The following is a 21,356-nucleotide window of genomic DNA, read 5'->3' as shown; positions in this document are numbered from 1 at the left end:
ACCTGTATAATTTTCTTTTTTAATTTTTAAAATTAGAGACAGGGTCTCATTTTGTCACCCAGGCTGGAGTACAGTGGCATGATCATGGTCCACTGCAGCCTCAACCTCCTGGGCTCAAGTGATCCTCTTACCTCAGATTCCTGAGTAGCTGGCACTACAGGTGTTGCCATCACATCTGGCTAATTTTAAAAAATTTTTGTAGAAATGGAGTCTTGTTGTGTTGCCAGGCTGGTCTCAAACTGCTGGCCTCAAGTGATCCTCCTGCCTTGACATCCCAAAGTGCTGGGATTATGGGCATGAACAACCATGCCATGCTGTGCATAATTTTCATATCTTGCCTTATTGTACTGGTTAGGGCTACTAATACAATGTTGAATAGGAGTGCAGAGTAGACGTCCTTTTTGTTTTTTTCTCAATCTTAAAGGGAAAAACATTCAGGCTTTTAGGTTTTTAGTAGATACTTTTTATAAGTTTGAAGAAGCCTCCTTCTGTTCTTTTCATCCTTTCATCAAATGGATGTTGAATTTTGTCAAATACTTTTCCTGCATCAGTTAATATAACCATGTGGCTTTTCCTGTTGAGATTATTAATATGGTAAATTACCTTGACTGATTTTTGAGTACTGAGTCAACTGTACAGTTCTGGGATAAATCCTACTTGGTCGTGATGTTTTATCCTTTCTATACATTGCTGAATTAAATTTGCTAGTATTTTGTTGAGGATTTTTGTGCCTATGTTTATGAAGATATTGGATTGTAGTTTTCTTGTACAATCCAATACCATCTTTCTTTGTCAATCTTTTAATCTCTGTCTCATTTAGATTCAATAATTTCTATTGATTTATCACTATTTCCTCTATCATTGAGTCCATCAGGTGAATATTTTATTGTGATTGTTGTATTTTTCACTTCAAAAATTTCCATTCGTTTCTTCTTTATATCTTCCATTTCTTTCCTGGTATATATCCTTCCATTCATTCACCCTTACCTTCAAAGCATGGTTATAAAACTTGCCTTAAAGTTTCTTCTGTTAATCCTAACATCTCTATCATCTAGGTGTTGGCATCACTTGATTTTCCTTTCTCTTGCAAGTTGAGATATTCCTATATTCCTGGTTCTTTCTGTGCCTAGTAATTTTGCATTGTGTCCTGCACATTTTCAATATTATGCTGTCAGATCCTGGGTATTATTTAAGTCATAAGAAGAATGTTGATGTTTTTGTTTAACAGACAACTGCCCTAGTTATCAGGTAGCAAGTTCTGATTCACATTGTGTGGGCTGTAGTTCCAATGTCAGTTCAGGTTTCAAACATTTCCAGTTCAATTTGGGTCTTTGTGTGTGCCACCCAGTGGCCAATCTGGGGCCTAAGCGATAGTTTATCTTGTAGCTCAGTTCTCAATGCCTGTGATGTGCCAGGTAGGGTCAGCTTTACCCATGCTCAGTTTAGAGGCAAGCAGATGGGGTTCATACAAAACTTCAGGAGACCTCACTCCTCTTTGCAATAACTTTATCACTTTTCTGGCTCCCTGGGATCTCCTTTAGTAGTTCTTCAGCCAGAAAGCTGGGGTTTTAGTTTCCTGGTTTAGTTCTGTGTTTGCTTCTCCCAACTGCATTCTGTATCCTGGTCCAAGCAGCAGAGGACACAGAGATAATAAAAGCAATGGGGATTTGCTCTGTGCTTCTGGGACAAAAGCAACTCTGTTCAGAACAAAGTGTTTCTCTCCCTCTGAGTTTAAAGTTTCTTCCCAAAGCCTGGGTGACAGAGTGAGGCCCTGTCTCTAAAATAAATAGATAAGTAAATTAAATTAAATTAAATTAGATGCCTTCCCAAAGACTGCTGCCATTGCAGTGCTGCTGACGCCACTGCTACTGCCATAGTATTGCCTGAAGACTGGGGTAGAAGAGAAGGGAAATAAAGTAATAAATGCTGTATATGGGATTTCCCTGTTCTCTGACTCTTAGAACCCCTCTTTCCCACTCCAGACTTTATTAGGGCAGGGATTTTTTTTTTTTTTAAAGCAGCTTCATTTTTGTTTCTTCTTATAGTTTTGTTTTTCATTGTGGTAAAATATATGTAACATAAAAATTTGTCATTTTAACCATTTTAAGTGTACAGTTCCTTAGGCCAGAAACAGAACTCTTGTCTTGGAACCCTTTCTATTTATTCTCAGTATGCACTTCTGGGTTTCAGGCTGTCTTCGAGTCTAGGCAATGACATGCCAAGGGGGGTAGATAGTAAATTCAATGCTAGTTTCGTAGATTTCAAATTCTGCTCTTCTTCCCCAATCTGCTTGCTGTCATTTACTTTGAAGAGGCCTCAGATAGGTACTCCATGCATTTTGTCCAAGCTTTCCAGTTAGTGGGAGAGATGGGGTTAGGTAGAGTGTGCTTATTCTATCTTCCCTGGAGCCAGAGCTTCTGTTCTTATTTTTATCATTCTACTCCCACCCCTGCCCCACCCACTTAGTTTAAATTGCTTTTTTGTTTTTTTTTTCCCTAGTTTCTTAAGGTGTATGATTAGATAATTGATGTTAAACATTTCTTTTCTTCTAATATAGCTACTTAAAGGAATGGTACATTAGGGCTTCAGTCTTCCTTGTCTGTAGTTTTCTCTTTTATTTTTTTCCATTCACATTTATCTGCTTAAAATCTTGCACTTTTCATAGCTCTTTCTTCCACATGTGTCAGCTTCATCTTCCAGCTGATGCAGCATTTCCTGGCATTGTTACCAGTCATAGTAACATCTGGAAATAGGACAATAACATCTGTATGTCTCTTTTTTTTAGAAGAAAGCAAGCTTTTCCCAGAAGCCATGGGGCAGGCATCTCCTGATGTCTTATTGGGCTGGATTGGGTGTAATACTCATTTCTAAACTAAAAGCAGGAGGGGGAATTGTTTTTTTTTTTTTTTTCCATTTTAAAAAGATGGGGTCTTGCTTTGTTGCCCAGCTGGTCTTGAACTTGTGAGCTTAAGCAATCTTTTGGCCTTGGCCTCCCAAAGTGCTAAGATTACAGGCATGAGCCACCATGCCTGGCCCACAGGTAGAATTGGATGATCATGATTGGCTTGGACTAATAATTTGGAGTGGAAAAAATATTGAGAAGTCAAACTGTAAAACCACCTAGATGACAAGATTGCTAATAGCCAGAAAATAAAAAACAAAGTTAATTAGGCTGATACAGTTCTGATGCAGCATGTTAACATGTCCAACTGGAGATACTCTACCTAGAATCCCAACAACTACTTCTAAGATGGATAGATTGGAGCCAGCAAAGCTATGTAGGAAAAGATAGCAAATGTCTATATGGTTGATTATTAGCTCTGACACTAGCATTCCACACCTTATGGAAGCTGTCTCTCACTGTCATTGTCGCCTTTGAATAAAAATGACCCTTCAGTTGAAGACAAACCATTTAGCATTTAAAGACAACTAAGATTAATACATCTAGACAATAAGGTACATCCAATTGAGCAAAATTTCAGGAATCAGCAGTCATTAAACACATAGCTTTAAACAAGAAAGTAATTTTGAATCTAAGAAATTATAACCAATTTTAATATTATTTCCTAGCCATTCAGGATTTGTGGCCTATATGGTCTATTTGAATATTCTTCCAGGGCTCCTTAGATAATGTCATCATCTCCTGTCCTCAATGTTTAGTGGCAAAGGAACCATTATTTGGGCTTATAGTCAGTCAGTTTTTTCACCAAGCACTATCTGGATTTTTATCTTTCAGATTCTTTGGTTTTGAACAACGTTCATTCCACAGGGTTTTTTTTTTTTTTTTCTTCTTTGCTAGGATATAAGCTTTATTATGGCAGGGATTATAAAAAAAAAAAGCAGCTTCATTTTTATTTCTTCCAATGCTTTTGTTTTCCATTGTGATAAAATATAGATAACAGAAATTTATCATTTTAACCATTTTTAAGTGTACAATTCAGTAGTATTAAGAACATTCACAATGTTATTCAACTATCACCACTCTAAATTTTCAGAAGTTTTTTATCATCTCAGACAGAAAACATGTATCCACAATAACTTGCATCCTCTGTTCTCTCTATCTCCTGGTAATCACATTTGACTTTATGTCTTTACGAATTTGTCTTTTCTAGGTACCTCAAACAGGTGGAATCACATGTGTCCTTTCTCATCTGGCTTATTTCGCTTAACCTAATGTTTTCAAGGTTCAACGTTGTAGCAGGTATCAGAATTTCATTTGTTTTTATGGCTGAATAATATTACGTTGTATGTCTATATCAAATTTTATCCATTCATATGTAGATAGTCATTTGTGTAGTTCCCACCTTTTGGTTATTTCAAGTAATGCTGCTGTGAACATTAGTATACAGATACCTGTTTGAGTCTCTGCTTTCAGATCTTTTAAGTATCTACATAGAAATGGAATTACTGGATCACATAAGAATTTTGTTTAACTTTTTGAGGAACCACCGAACTGTTTTCCATAGCAGCTACACCATTTTACATTCTCAACAGCAATGCACAAGGGTCCCAATTTCTCTTCATCTTTTCCAATACCTGTTTCTTTCTTAAATAGTAACCATCCTAATGGGTGTGAAGTGGTATCTGGTTGTGGTTTTGATTTGCATTTCCATAACGATTAGTGATGTTGAGCATCTTTTCATGTGCTTATTGGCCATTTATGTATCCTCTTTGCAGAAGTGTCTGTTCATGACTTTTGCCCATTTTTGAAATTTCTGGTTGTTGTTGAGTTGGAGGAGTTCTTTATATATTGTAGGTAGTAATCCCATATAAGATATATAATTTTCAAATGTTTTTGTTCCACAAGTATTTGAGTGACAATTATGCACCACATACTGTACCAGATGCTTGGGAAACAACAGTGAATGAGGCAGCTCATGCTCTCAGGCAGCATGAAACAGTGGAGTCAATATAGAAATAGATATAATCTCCATTTAGCAGGGCAGAAGGTTATCATATTGATTCTGAAATAAGCAAAGAAAAATGTAGTTTATTTTTTATAACTGATAATCTTTTTTTCTTGAATCCCTGCAGCATTGGGTGGATGGGTGGTGAAAGAGCTGAATTAAATTGTTATATTTAGTTATTAATTATTAAATTGAATTATTCAGTCCATTTTACATTCAATTCCCTCTCACTCTGCCCTTTTCTGCCATCTGCTTGGGAATCTGGGGCATACATTCCCTGTGATTAGGTGCTGCTATGGATTGGGTGTTAGGTGGGCTTGCTGTTCCAATCTTCCCTGGTTTCTATTCTGGGCAGCTGGTCTGCTGTGGTGCTTGCTCACCAAACCTGCAGGAACAAATCATCTGTTCTTTTGGTTGGGCTGGAGGCCAGTGTCTCTTCCTTGGTGATTTGTCTTCACTTTCTTTCTAGGAAGAGCTATAGGCCCCCAGTAAGGTCTGGTGGGCCCTGTAGCTCTTAGCTACAGGATCCACAAGGTTACTTTGCTCAACTATCCCAACTTACCAGCTCTATAGTCAGCTATTTTCCAAGGTTCCTGCTGGGCACAGAGAACTGCCATATATCTTCCAAGCCACATATTAGCTGATAGAGGCCCTCTACCTAACACTGAATTGCCATTTTTATGAGAGTTCAGTGTTGGGGCACCAGCAGTGTGTTCAACAATTTTCCTCCCAATGTACTCAATGGCAAGGGGGCGTAGCCCTCTCCCCTTGATTCTCCCCCAATCCCCTCCACAATTCAGTAGGGGTTGGGCATCAGAGGTGAGAGGACATCTGGGCCTAATCCTCTCATTTTCTCACTCACTCTTCCCAGGACTAGGAGAGCCTTAAAAATTTTTCTTTTTGCTACTCCATAACTTTTTCCATCGCAAGGTGTCATTATTTTCCTCTTCCTTGGGGCCATATTTGCAATTTAATATTTTAAAAATGTTTTATTTCACGAGGTAAATGTAATGGTAAAAATAAGAACAGACTGATAATGCAATTAAAATAACAGAGTGGTGTTACTCCCCAACCTACTCTTTGGGTATAAGGAAGAAGTGGTACCTAAACTAAAACATGAAGAATACACAGGAATTAGGTAACATGTGAAAGCTAGATAGGAGTTCAAAAGGAGTACATGGAAAGGCCCAAAGGCTGGAGGACTTCCGGTAATGCAGAATGGCTGAAACATAAAGGAGGCAATGACAAGAGCTGAAGGTGAAGTGGTAAGCTGTGGTGGTCAGATCACAAAGAGCCTTGAAAATCTTGTTTAGCAGTTCTGACTTTATCCTAAAAGCAAGGGAAAGCCTATGTTTTAGGCAGGGAAAGGACATGATAAAATGTATGCCGTAGCAAGATTACTTTGATTGAGAGATTAATGCATATGAAGAGGGCAACATTAAGGGCCACAAATTTCCCCTCACTCAGGGATTAGCCACAATCTTGAATTTTGCCAGTATAAGCTGGAAAAATATTGGTTTGGAGGTAGGGTCACAACAGCATATTTAAGTGTTGATGGGTTGGATGCAGAAGGAAGGCAGAGAGTGAAGAAACAGAAGAGAGGAAGAATGACTGGCAATCAAGGCCCTTCAGAGGTGAGAATGCTGAGGCTCAGAGGGGAGAGAACCCTCTCTCATTCTCAGAGGAGGGAGAGGAAATGATGGGTAAAGTGTAAATAATTTGGCAAATTGAGTAGCAAGAAGTTGTAAGAGCTCTTATCTTTTTTTTTCCTTTAATGCAGGAAGCAAAAGCATAGTTGTTTGCCCATAAGAAGGAAGGTGACAAAGGATTAGTATGGCAAACATGGTTGGCAAACCCCATGTTGTCCTCAGCTCCCATCTGCCCTGCTGTCCCTCTAGAGTTTGAAAATGCTTACCCTACCAGACACACCAGCAACAAGGAAGCATAAGCCCGATTTTGGTAGGGTTTTTGGAAAGCTTTTGCTTAGCATGGCTGACTGTCTCTTCTTCCTGACTTAATCCCAGTTTCTAGAGCTGTCACAGCTCTCTCAAAAATCAGACAAAATAACATGAGATAAAGCTAAACCAGTTGTCATCCAGCTGCTGATTGAGAGCCAGCAACCCATCTTCCAGATTTCAGGTTGAAAATTCCTATTTCTTTAGACCACCAAAGATGGGTTTTGCATCCAGAAGCATTCCTAACACAGAAAGGCTTGCTATGTTAAGCCACTGTTGCAAGGAGTGGCTTAACTCCTTACATCTTGAAGGTCCAGATGAAATGAAATCCATAAATCAATACTAATTTCATTTTGGAGTATTTACTATCCCTGAAAATTAATCAGTATAATGGGGGTGCTAATAAAATGTTAATTTTAAAAATTGAGGTTAGCTCAACTAATTTTCCTTTTACATAAACTAGTACCATTAACATATTAGGATACCCACATAACTGCAAAATAATTCGAGGTACACAGAAACACCCTTTAAAAATTAATCATATACTTCGATGATATGATTCACACCACTTTCTGGTGGATACATTCAAATTATTCACAATAAAGAGAGTGCAACCTTACAAAGTTGATGGCAGCATCAAGTGAAGATGAGTGCTTCCTTCAAAATACTTGATTTAGATTCTGTCATCTTATTCACACAGAACCTAAGAAACTCTGTAATTAAGCAGTAATTCACAATATACACATCTCTGAGGCATTTGCTATTTCAATAGATTGTCTGTTCCTCTCTTTAATTACAAAGAGAATGAGCCTCAAATTAAAAAAGTATCCTACATTTTTAATGACTGGAAATACAGGGAACTCAATATATATTCATATTCACTAAAGCTACAAATCATAATCACTATCAGAAAATTCTATAATAAAATTTACATTCACTTCTCCTCCTACTAATCTTATATTTATCAGCATACTAACTAAGCAGAGTGTGGTAATTCCACATATCTGAAGCTCCTCTAAGCCAATTTCTGGAGTTACTCTAAGATATGGTTGGAATTTCTGAGAATGATGAGTTTTACACTTTGTGAGGAACCCAACCAGGAAAAGAAGTTGACTATGAGCCTCTATCCTATTCCAAGGACTTTGATTTCTGATGTTTGCCTCCATACTGGGTAACTATAGCACCATGGAAAACATAATACAAGTATTCTTGTAATAACATTACAGAGTTTTATCAAGAATCTCTGGAAAAGAGATCATTATGTTGTTTGTATACTGTCAGAATAATTTTAATAATGTATTAATCAGTAATTTTAAACAGGGAATCTGGCTGACTTAAATACATATAAAAAATATAGCTACTCATATCCCATAGATAAGCCAAATAAAATATCCCATAAATGTTGTCTTGACACATATAAACTATAATGGTTAGGTTCAACAGTTGTTTATAAGGAACTGCAGTGGACCCTTTGAATTGAACTTCAGTGATTTGTTCATATGTACAAGAGCATCAAAATCCAGGGTCTCATTTCATAACAGTGTGTCTAGAAGCTCATCTTACTAAGAATACAGAAGACTCTGAAAAGGTAGTCTTATGATGCTTGTAACATATTCATAGGTAATTTAGTCCAGAAAAGGGAACACTGAAGCATTGTCATCAGCAGTTAAGGGCTTCCTCTTCCAGTTAAGCTGTGGTACATTTCTCCATCACACACTGCACCTGCCAACACTTGTGGTACAACAGTCTTGTTAGACAATTTCATTCATCTCCCTTTTTTCTTTACATTAAGATGATCATTTACCTTATAGAAGTACCCATAGAATAATATTGTTATGAAAACATTCCTTATGTTTAGCGTGTTTAGACTCCTTGTAGGCATGCAGTCTTATAGTGTTTCCATTGAATTATTTCCAAATTACATTGTGAACAAGATTATTTTTTTCCGAAACGAGAAATTAACTTGGTATCATGAATAGTACAGAGGCTCTTGTGACCTTTCATAAGCGATTAAGGCCCTTTCTCTGCCTCCTGAAAGTGACCTGAGACATGTCAGCCTAGTCTTGAAGTACAAATTCTTTTGGGCCTCTGCAATCCTATGTTCATATTTTGAATCTGGTAACAAAAGACAAAATAGGATTTTTTTTTTTTTTTTTTTTTTGAGATGGGAGTCTTGCCCTGTCTCCCAGGCTACTTCAGCCTGGGAGTGCAGTGACACAATCTCAGCTCATTGCAACCTCTGTCTTCTGGTTTCAAGCAATTCTCCTGCCTCAGCCTCCTGAGTAGCTGGAATTACAGGTGCACACTGCCATGCCAGGCTAATTTTTTTGTATTTCAGTAGAGACGGGGTTTCACCGTGTTTCCCAGGCTGGTCTCTAACTCCTGAGCTCAAGGACTCTGTCCACCTTAGCCTCTCAAAGTGCTAGGATTACTGGTGTGAGCCATTGCATCCAGCCAGGAATTTTCTTTTAAGAGTGCTTTAATCTTTGGTCTTTAGAATTCTAGTGCTCAAGTTATGAAATGGAGGAGGATATCTATTTTTACACTGAGTAACTCACACATTCCTTCTCAATGAGGGAAAAAATGTATTTGTCTAAGAAGATATATACTAGTTCATTATATGTGTTAATAATGAAAATAGTAGAACATGTCTGAGAATGTCTTTTCAAGGGCTGTATAGCGATGGAAATCTCAATTAAGCTTTGGAATCCGAAACATCAGAATTGACACAGCATTGATAAGCAGAAAAGCAAATAATGCTGACATGAGATTTTCAACCTTCTCTCCTATGGCTTTTATGACCCTTGAAAGGAGACTGGTGTCAACTAAGACCACTGATTTGTACTAAGGAGTGTTTGCACCTTGTGTCTTCCCTTGTGCTAAAATAGCTCTGAGTAAATGCTTTGATTCCCTCAAGGTACTTATGGGACTTTTTTCCTCATGTTTCTTTTCCTATGTCTGAAAAGATTCAAGCTCTGACTTAAGGCTTTGCCACAGTCATGACACTTGTAGGGCTTCTTGCCAGTGTGGGTTCTTCAATGTTGAATCAGAATCGAGCTTCAACTGAAAGCCTTTGCACACTCGTCACATGCATAAGGTTTCTTTCCACTGTGGATTCTCTGATGTAAAATAAGGGCTGAACTCTGACTAAAGATGTTGCTACATTCATCGCATTTGTATTATTTTTTCTGAGAAGGGTTCCCTTGTCTTCTTTCAAACTTACCATCTTGTTCACAGGTTCTTCTGTATGTGGAACTCTGGGAGGCATTCATATGAAGGCTGTTGGAAGCATCGTAATGCAGTTCTATGCCTGAAGAAGTCTTTTTGCCTTGAAGCAGATTTCACAATTATAGTTTTGATGTCTTCATCTGAAATAGAAAAACAAATGTCACCAGGAAAGAGAGAGAATGATCCAAGTTAAATATACATGATTATTAGCTAGCAGATTTATAAAACAACACACATTATGGAGGATGGAGAGTGTATGACAAAATATTGAGAAAATTATATAAGACAAAGAGAAAGGTTTACATACTGAGGAGGCAGTCAACTAAACTATAAAGATGCAAAGCTCTGTGGAAAAGACAGAAAAGGGAATAAGGATTAAAAGGTATGTCAGAGACTAAGGAAAGTCTGGAGGAAAGAAAGGGCTTAAAAAGAAGGAATGATTGGAGATGCAGACAGACAAACAGAAGTAGAGGAATCCGATGTGGCAGTGGGAGTAAGAAATGAGATTTAGTACTGGAGTATCAATAAACAAACAAAAGCTTAATAATCATAAAGGATTCAATAACTATGCCAAGAAATGAGCTGAAGAAAGCCAAGGGGCCAAAAAGGAATGTGGAAAATAAAGTAAGAAAATATAAGTTAGGCAAATAAAGGGAAGATTATAGACTAGGATAACTAGCACCTCAAAAGATCAAGTACCCATCGAAGAAATATCTCTGCTCCTGTATGGATTTGATATTACTGGTTGAACAGCTGTCTGTTGTATTATTCTATATTACCTTTAACGTCTACGAGAAATGTACGTGGCTGCTTATGGGCTGTGGCCACTCAGGCAGCACACAAATCTGGCTTGATGCAGAGGCCCTTATGACTCAGGGTGCCTGAAGCTCCAGCAGAACTGCTAACTCGGATGTGAAAATGCCAATGTAATTTGGATGCATTACCTGAAGAAATCACTTCAGTTATCCTCATGGTGGCATTTTAACTGAAGCTGCTGAAAGATAGGAGCTTAAAATGAGTTTATAAAAGCAAAGTACAACAGTTTTGGACATGTCTGGGGACATGACTTGGCTGGGGCTGTGACTACTGGGGATGCCTTTATCTGAAGTAATTACATAAATAAGATTAAAAGGAACCCAGAGAGGTACTGATGATAAGTGATCCTTTGGGCCCTCCTGAGGCCAAATAAAAATGATGGGGTGAGAAAGGAGGTCTGGGGAGAATAGTCAGTGACGGAGTGTGATACTGAGTAAGAAAACTATGAGTTGTTGTTGTTTTACTCTTTAGAATTTAATTGAAAATGGCTCTACCTGCTGTCTCTACAATCTCCTTAGAATCACCCAACACAAGCTCAAATCTTAACATGAGCCCTTCCCAATTCCTTCTTAATAACAAACCCCATAGTTTCCATGGCGTGTTCTCTTTTCTGCTGCAGCAAACTAAATAAACCTAACTGAAAAAGCTACATAAAAATCAAATCAAATGGACCTAAATAGTTATTACAAAAGGAATTTAAAATTATTTCTTGTATTTATTCACAAAGGTGGTATCTCAGTCCATTTTCTGTTGCCTAGAATAAAACACCTGAACCTGAGTAATTTATTTATAAAAAGAATTTATTTCTTATAGTTATTGAGGCTGAGAAGTCATAGGTGAAGGGGTATATCTAGTGAGAGCCTCCTTGCTGGTGGAGACCCTCTGAAGAGTCCTGAGGCAGTAGAGGGCATTTTATGGTGAGAGGGCTGATCACACTAATATGCTAACTCAGCCCTTTCTTTCTCGTCTTATAAAGTTACCAGTTTGACCAGTATGACTCATTAATCCATGAATGAGCTAATCCATTCATGAGGACAGGGGTGATAATCCAATTACCTCTCAAAGTTCTCACTTCTCAATACTGCCACATTTGGGATTAAGTTTCAACATGAGTTTTGGAGGAGACAAACACACAAACCATAGCATATGGCATACTCATTTATTATTACTAGTTTAAGTGGAAATCATTTTATAAATGGTTCTGTCTCAAATTCATTTTCAATTTATTCCAAAGTGACCTCAATGATTAGTCATTACTATCAAAATCCTGGCATCAATTAGTACTTTACAGCACTAAGACCGAGGTCATCTCCTAGAAGCTTTGATAAGACATGACTCAGTACCACAGAAGTCATTTTGTGGCCTTAAATGGCTGTATTATTCTATCACATGATTCTGGTTCTCTCTGCCTTGTATTGCAAGATCCTGGACCCTTTGCATTCTGTTTCAAATTTCTATGAATCTTAGAAAAATGTAGGAAAGGGCTCCATGAGGACATTCACAGGTAGAACGTGGTTCTTGCCACACCTGGCCTTCAGGTTGGTCACTTCTCTAGTCACCACCACACCAAGCTGCTGAGTCTGGGATGGTCTCCCTTTCTTTCCTGATGAAAAATACTTTTTCCTGAAAAGACTTTCACTTTTCTAAGTAAACCAAGACAATTTCTAGACTGGAGGTATTAAGTGTCCCAGTATAAGCCTTTTGAGAGCCAGTACTTGCCAAGTAAAGGTGAACAATGTTTTCTAAATCTCTTTTTAAATTACTGCATTTTCTTTGTATAGTTTCTTATAAAAATTCCCTCAGAAAAACTCTAACCTTGCTTAGCTATCAGCTATGAACTATGGAAGCAGTGCTGGAGAGGGGAGGAAATCCTCCTAAGTAGGATTTTCCTCTTAATCTGTGGCTCCTATTTTATGCAGGATAATCATCTAGAAGGAGCGTTTCTGCTTAAATGTTACTTCATCAGCGAGGCCTTCCTACCACTCTATGTAATAAGATCTTATCCCCACTATTCTGTTTAAAGTAGGATGGCCCTTTTATCAAATGAAATTTTACAGAGTTCCAATATATATAAAACAGATGAAAACACAGCTACTCTGTCTGACGCAGGAGCAAGTAGTTCCAGCCTACAAGGCCTGTAACTCAGCCTTATTTCCACTTCTTACCTTCATCTAACCCCCTTATTCTTTGTTTTGTTTTTGTTTTTCCCCATAGCTCTTTATTTGTTTAGTATCTGCAATGGAAGAACAGATTGCTACACAGCTATTTTGGAGCACTTGTAGAAAGTGATGCAAAGAGGAGTTGAGGCCAGTTGAGGATGTGAGGAAGTTGAGAAATGTATTTAAAGCACATAAGACAGCAAAGTCACCTTAGCAGCAATATAGGCAATTTTGCTACTAGATCCCACCAGTAACTGAGCAGTTATATAGGAAATGATGATGAGGATCAGTGGTCTCTAGACTGTATACCTTAGGGTCCCACAGAAGGGCCTCAAGGGCTGCCTGAAGATAAAGGGCTACTTTAAAAAGGCTTGAAAACCCTGCTGGAGATGATGTCAAGGATTTAAAATCTGAAGACTTTATAAGAATCTCTGAAAAATAAGCCAGAACAAAATACTGAAGATCTTCATTTAGTAGGACAAATAACAGAAGTTCCCACAGTGAGAAGGAGATGAGAAGGCGGGATTTGAGGCTTCTTGCATAAATCATCAGAGATGTGTGTGGTGAGCAGAAGGCCCCCACACCTTCCACCATGAACTGAATTCTCCCCCTCACCATGTGGTCTTAAGGACTGAAGCTTCCATGATGCTCCCTGGAGCTACTTCTTCACAGGCATGAGCTGGCTACTTGGCAATTCCTCAGTGATTTCTGAAGGTGCTAGCTTCTCTGCAATCATGTCCTTCCTTTGTCCATAAAAGACCTAACTGAGGCTGAAGAACACTATCAGGTTGGGACTTGAGGATAAAATAACAAAGAAGACACTATGCAAAAAGTATCCTGGACACAGGACAATGGAGGAAAAAAGTAGAGCCACCTTCTATTTGCTGGGACACCCATGAGTACTTTCACCCCTAAACATCCAGTTGTGCTGAGTCGGAATACAGTTTGAGAGCTCAACTCCCAGTGATGTGCCCGGGCTCTTGATTCAGCCTGGTGGTTCATCTCCACAGGCATCCTTCTTATCTGCTCTGGTCCATCAAGCTCTCTTTCCACATCCTCCAGCATAGTCACAGCTTCCTTTCCATTCTCTGGATGATGGTTCTGCACTCAGGCCTGCAGTTCTTTTGGAAGGATGGCCAGAAACTGCTCTAGCACCAGCAGCTCCAGGATCTGCTCTTTGGTGTGCATCTCTGGCCTCAGCCAGAGATGACAAAGTTCCCAGAGCCGCCTAAGAGCCTCCCGGAGCCCAAGTGAATCCTGGTAGCTAAACTGCCTGAACTGCTGGCAGAAGGTCTCTGGGCTGTAGCTGCTGCTCCAGTGGAGGATAGAGTCCAGATCACAGGTCTGCTTTTCCTCTTCCATCTTCACTGTCAGAATCCCATCACATTCTTCTGAAGTTTGTGTTAGGAGTGATGATGACTTTCCCAATTTTGTAGACATTTTGACAGGCAAATAGCTCAGTACTGTTAGGCTTTAATCCTCCAGGAGGTGGAGCTCTCCTTATGGACACTCCTTAAATATGATTAAAGAAACAAATGGAAAGAAGACAAAGACAAATACTTCTCCGAACAAAACAACTAAATTTGAAATGTAAGACTGCATAGGAAATACTGACCCTAGTCTTAGGCTTTAATCCTCCAGGAGGTGGAGCTCTCCTTATGGACACTCCTTAAATATGATTAAAGAAACAAATGGAAAGAAGACAAAGACAAATACCTCTCAGAACAAAACAACTAAATTTGAAATGTAAGACTGCATAGGAAATACTGACCCTAGTCTTAACAGAAACCATGTTTATTTTATTTTTTTCAGACGGAGTCTCGCTCTGTTACCTGGTGTGTAGTGGTGGGATCTCCGCTCAGTACAACCTCTGCCTCTCGGGTTCAAGCGATTCTCATGCCTCAGCATCCTCAGTAGCTGGGGCTACAGCTCCATGCCTGGTTAATTTTTGTATTTTCAGTACAGATGGGTTTTCACCATGTTGGCCAGGCTAGTCTTGAACTCCTGACTTCAGGTGATCCACCTGCCTTGGCTTCCCAAAGTGCTGGGATTACAGGCATGAGCCACCATTCCTGGGCCTGAAACCATGCTTTTAAATAATATTTCTTTAAGAGAACCAAACAGCTAAGACTCATTACTTCATATACATAGTGATTCACAATTCATTCTGAAAACCATACACACAAGGCTACTGAATATTACAATAAGAGATCAGCCAGGATTGCACAGAAGCTCCCAGATAAAGGGAAGCCTGGGAAATGCTATGACTCTGGAGCCAGTTCAAAGACCCCATCAGTTTTTAGTCTGCTACAAAGAGCTCAAAGTAATAGTCTCATGAGGGAAGTACTTTTGTGTGAGTTTTTTCAAGTTTTACTGTTAAAACATCATTTCAACGTTAAAGGAACCATTAAAAAAACACACACACAATCAGCTGGGCACTATGCTCCTGCCTGAAATCCCAGCACTTTGGGAAGCCAAGGTGAGAGGTGGGAGGATCACTTGAACCCACGCATTCAAGACCAGCCTGGGCAACATAGTGGGACCCCATTTCTACAAAAAAAAAAAAAAAAAAAAAAAAAAAAGAAAAGAAAAAGGAAAAAGAAAAACAACAATAATAAAGGCAATCACACTTTCCTCAATCTGAATGTATTTCCATTTTTCTTCCATATCCATATTATTTACTTATCTATTTTAAAAATTTAGGTTGTTTCTAATTTCACTATTACAAGTAATGCTGTGAGGCACATCTTTATGAATATATTATTTTTCTCCTTTAAAATTATTTCTTCAAGCATGTCCCAAGGCATCTGCTTGTTGGGGATCAAAGGAGAATAGCAAATTCTGTCTTGCTATGTGTTATCAAAATAAAAATTGCAAAACACTGTATCAATTCACAATTCCGCACAATCATAGTGACTTGTGAAGACAATGATTTCTGCAAGTATTATTAGCTTGTTAGCAAGAAAGGGGTAAAGATGGCACTTTATTTGGTATCATTTTACTTTTAAGTATCACCAGTAACTAATTGCATTTTTTTTTTTTTTTTTTTTTGAGATAGAGTCTGTACTTCACCCACGCCGGAGTACAGTGGCGTGTTATTGGCTCACTGCAACCTCCACTTTCCGGGTTCAAGTGATTATCTTGCCTCAGCCTCCCAAGTAGCTGGGATTACAGACATCCATGGCCACGTGGGGCTAATTTTTGTAATTTTAATAGAGACGGGGTTTCACCATGTTGGCCAGGCTGGTCTCGAGCTCCTGACCTCAGGTGATCCTTTTGCCATGGCCTCCCAAAGTACTTGGAGTACAGGAGTGAGGCACCGCGTGCGGCCTAAACACATTTTTAAAATTGGGTAGCAGGTATATGATAGTGTTTGCACAGCTTCAACAAATAATGACTACTTTAAAAATCTTACATCCGCCTCTATCTTCCCCTTATGTATCCTGCCATTTGATTTATTTTCTCACTTCAAGTACTGTTCTAGGTATTAAAGAAACAGCAGTGCCTGTATAAAGCTGTGAGTTCATAAAGCTTGTTAACAAATTAATGATACAATTTTATGCAATGATGTGCTATGAAACAAATAATAGCAGACACACGTATTAATTTATTATGTGCCAAGCACTGTTCTGAACACTTTAGTAAAAATAAAAGTTAAATCCTCATAAAAACCCTAGATTTTTATCCTCATGTTGTAGACGAAGATGCAGTCACAGCAAAGCCAGGTACTCTGGCCAAGGGCAAAGCTGGGGTCTGAATCCAGGCCATCCACACTTATCCATGGTACTACGTGGTTAAGAGGCCAAAGGCAGCAGCGGCCCCTGGGGTGACCCTCTGCGCTTTGTCCCAGCGCAGAGGAGGAAGCAGCAGCAAGCAGCTGCACTCCCAGATGAAATGGGGCCAGAAGAGTCTGGGGGGCGAGACTCGAGAGTCGGGAAGGGTTGAGGTCACCGGTTTGGAGCTGTCAGGTACCCTAATGGATACATGAGGGATCCCGGCCTAAAGCAGCCTCTGGAAGAGAGTGGCTGCCCTGTCGCTTCAGCACCAGGAGCAGAATCTGCTCTAAATCTGAGCACGGAAGGAACCCTCGACACCGCACAACGGGGTCCCTGGCGGGGAGGCTTCGACCAAAGCCCGGGACGCCGGGGTCTTTCCGCGGGGGAAGCCGCCCTTGGCTTGCCTTCGCTGTGGCTAGGTGGCTCCGGGAGGGCTGGCGTCCGACAGTCTCCTGACCTCCTGCGCCCACCCCGCCTCCGGGGCTAGGAACCGCCAGGGCGAGGCGGCGGACGACGCGTGGGGCCGGCAGGGGGCGCGGGTTCAGCTGGGAGGGAAGACGCCGGTGGTCCGCGGAAAAGGACAAGGGGAAGGGGTGAGCAGACGCGAGGGGAGGAAGCGAGGTGGCGGGAGCGGAGAGGAGCGGGCTGGGGAACTGGGACGCGTGTGGAGGGCGCTGCACTGGCCCGCGGAGGGAGGGGTGGCGCGGAGTCCGCGGCCGCTTCTCCGCGTCCCGGCTCCGCCGCCCGGGGACCACCGCTTCTGACCGCGGCCTGGGGCCCCTCAAGACGCCTCTGCTCTCACCTCCCGGCGGGGAAGAGCGGACCGGACGCCGTCGGGAGAAACCAGGTAAGTGACCGCTTCGCAGCAGCTTCCGGTCTTGGCGGCGGGTGGGGGCGGGGCCGGGAACGCGGGAACGTTGTCACGGAGACGAGGCGCCGCGGTCCCGCACTTGGGGCTGGGATTGAGACCGGGTGGCTTGACCGGTGGGAATCCTGCTGTTCTGCTCAGTGTTCCGTTCAGTAAGCTGGCATTATTGCTTCGGAAAGTACTTTTCCTTACATTATTCCTTTACTCCGATAACTCAGTAAGGTTATTCCCATTTTACGGAAGATAAACTCAAATATCCTGTGACTTGCCAAGGATTACAGAGAGGGTCGAACGGTGTACCGCTGAGTACAGTCCCTAATACCATTCCCACTCCTGAAGTGGTTACACTCCAAGTACTGACGTTTTAAGGGTCAGGTTTGACATCTGCAACCCCCATGCTTTCGCAGGAGAACACAATAGCTCTTGAAAAGATGAGAACCGACCCACATAAATTTTGTCACAATATATACGCATATATTTCCTCAGATAATCTTAAACGGAATTGAAAAATAAGTTTGAGTCTGGGTGCGGTGGCTCATGCCTGTAATCCTAACACTTTGGGAGGTCGAGTTGGGCAGATCACATGAGCCCGGGAGTTCGAGAGCAGCCTGGCCAACATGACGAAACTTCATCTGTACAAAAAATACAAAAATTAGCCGAGTGTAGAGGCGCGGCATGTAGTCCCCGCTACTTGGGAGGCTGAGGTGTGAGGATCACCTGGGTCTGGGGAGATCGAGGCTGCAGTGCCATAGCTAAGCCACTGCCCTCCAGCCTGGGCGTCAAAGAGAGACCCTGTCTTAAAAAGAATAAAAAATAAAAATAAAGTTTGAGCCTAAATGCACCACAGCCCCATCTAGTGGCTTCCTCTTCTAGCCCCTTTCCCTAGGGATTCCCGGAAAATGTAACAGGAATTAGGGAGAGGTGCTTGAAAACCACTTGCTAATTAATAACAATAACAACAACAAAAAATACCTTTTGGTATGACAGCTCCCCAAAAAGTATGTTACTACTGGAGTCTGAAGTGAAGAAAAAAGAGGCTGGTTCACTCAGTCGATGACCCTAGGGAACTAGGGAGAGGTCTGGATCCCAACTAATGTACAATGAAACTAAATTTGAAGAAATTCTTGCTTCAAACAAGGGGCTTTCACAGGATAAGACTTTTTACTGAGGCACCTGCCAACACAAATGGCAAACAGCCCAAAAGCGCAGGTGGGAATGTGTTTCTGGTGCTGGTGGGTAGGGTAGGTTAAATGACTCATGGCAGTGGAGAATTTGAAACAAGGATAATGCTTGGCAGTGGCGTGCAGTCACAGGAGACAATTTAAGGGGAATATGAACAACAGTCAAAAGCTTCAAGAAGGAGGAACTGTGGGAGGTGGCAAGAGGTCATGGATGATGAATTCATGGGTATGGTCCACCAAACAGCTAGATATCAGAGGCCAAAGTTAAAAACAACAACACAAAAAAGGGAACAGACATAAAAGATTGATTAGAAAAGTTTCACAGGTAGGTAAAGCAAGAACAGGTTTTGTTTGCTGTTTTAATTTTTTTTTTAATGTTTGGGGGTAGAGTGGAAAGAAATTAGCAGGAACAAGGTCCTAGTAGAGTGAGCACCTACTACATACCAGTTGTAAACACTGGGAATTTTCAATGGTAAAATATAGATTCTTGCTCTTTAGGGGCTAATAGATTAATTAAAAAGAAAGTTGTGTCATCTGACTTTTCTAAACAATGTGGCAATGTTCTGATGGTGACAACTGCAGGATACTATAAAAGCACAAAGAAAGGGAGGTCCTGGGGGAAGATTGGGATTGGAGTTGATGGAGAAAGCTGGTGTTGGTACGTTTGAGACTGAGGTACCAGTGTGGGGTATTAGATTTGATGGATTAAAGTATGGCAAGATAAGTGGCTGGGGAGGCTGAAGAGGCAAACAACAGGTTGGTTTTAAAGAGTTTGACAGGCCAAGTAAAGGGCTATGAACTAAAATTTAAACTTAGTGGCATGTGCAGATCTGCAATTCAGGTAGGGCTCTCTGGTTGCAATGTGAAGGGCAGATCTGAAGGGAGGCAAAACTCAAGACAGAGTAACTAACTCTGAAGCTGTTGCGAAGATCCAGGCTGCAGCTGGTGGAGGTCTGAACTAGCACAGAGGGGGCGAGAATGGAGGCAGATTCTGGAAACACTTGGGAGGCTGGTGCTTGCTTAGATGGAAGGCTGATTGGGTAGATAGTGTGTCATTCAGGGAAGTTAAACAACAGAGTATGAGTAAGTTTGACAGTGACTTATGTGGACATCTGAGGAGTTTTGGATAGACTGAACCAGAAAGTGAATGGGATGCTGTCATCAATAACTCTGCACATAATTGGACATTTTGTGTGATCATGTGAAAATATAAAACATACTCTATATCTGAATGCTTCCCCTATATAGGTATATAAAGAACACTGTGACTTTTACGAACCATTTCTAAACATAATGAAGGGAGAAGGCAGTCATTCTACAATGACATTATAGAGACATTTATTTCTCCACTCTGTACTCTCCTTCACCACTCCCTTCATCCCAACATATTTGCTCTCCACCTGGGTAGAAGCTTTTAGGGGCATGGATCTGTGTCTTGTCTACACACATGACCCTTATTTTCCTCGACCAGAGGTGCATGAAGCAGATGTATTATACACAGCTGCCATGTTTCTAAAGGATAAAGAGAAAGCTAAGAAATTTAGGTTCAGCAAGCATGGTGGCTCATGCCTGTTATCCCAGCACTTTGAGAGGTCGAGGTAGGAGGATTCCTTGAGCCCAGGAGTTCGAGACTAACCTGGGCAATGTGGCAAAACCCCATCTCCACAAAAAAAAATACAAAAATTAGCTGGGCGTAATGCTATGCATCTGTAGTCTCAGCTACTTGGGAGGCTGAGATGGGAGGATCACTTGAGCCCAGGAAGTCAAGGCTGCAGTGAGCCATGATCACTCCACTGCACTCCAACCCGGGCAACAGAATGAGAGCCTATCTCAAAAATGACGACAACAACAATAACAACAAACTTAGGTTTACAAACAGTGCATGTTCTCACTTATGAGTAAGAGCTAAACATTGAGTGCACATGGACACAAACAGGGGAATAATAGACATTGGGGCCTGCTTGAGTGGGAGGAGGGGAAGATTCAAAAACTACCTACTATACCTATTACCTAGGTGATCAAATATAATCTACACCAGACCCCCATGCAATTTATCTGTATAACAAGCCTACACATACAACCCTGAAACTAAAATAAAAGTTAACAAAAATAAAAAAATATTTAAAAAAGAAATTTAGATTTAGAAATAAAAAGCAATTTGCCTACAATGGAACTATGATTTCCAAGCAAGTTGTGGATGGAGAGTATGTCTAGGAGTCCAAGTGTGGGTACACACTTGTCAACTTGAAATAATCAAAAGGGTCAGAGTCCAGTTTTAAAGAGTTTATTCAAGCAAAAAGCTGGGAATAGCCATTAGAGGACACACAGACTCCAGAGAAATGGGATCAGTGTTCCAAAGTTAAAAGTGAAATCTTGCTTATGTAGAAAGAAGACAAAGACATTTATTTAGGATTACAACAAATTAATTAGGCTGTAACAAATTACTTAGTTACAGTTTGTTTTCTT

General features: G+C 40.6%; 1 protein-coding gene across 1 annotated transcript; it reads right to left on the bottom strand.

Moving 5' to 3' along the window:
• Nucleotides 1-9,334: 9,334 nt before the first annotated feature.
• ZNF396 (zinc finger protein 396) lies at nt 9,335-14,607 on the bottom strand. Its single transcript, XM_032245321.1, is given in 4 exon segments — nt 9,335-10,185; nt 10,187-10,230; nt 13,681-13,825; nt 14,074-14,607. Coding segments are annotated over 4 exon segments (1,023 nt in total). The 5' UTR covers nt 14,506-14,607; the 3' UTR covers nt 9,335-9,783.
• Nucleotides 14,608-21,356: the final 6,749 nt, after the last annotated feature.

The sequence above is a fragment of the Sapajus apella genome, unplaced genomic scaffold (genome assembly GCF_009761245.1).
Source record: "Sapajus apella isolate SASKATOON/1434 unplaced genomic scaffold, GSC_monkey_1.0 scaffold57, whole genome shotgun sequence".
NCBI lineage: Eukaryota > Metazoa > Chordata > Mammalia > Primates > Cebidae > Sapajus > Sapajus apella.
This window is presented reverse-complemented; position numbering and strand designations above follow the sequence as displayed.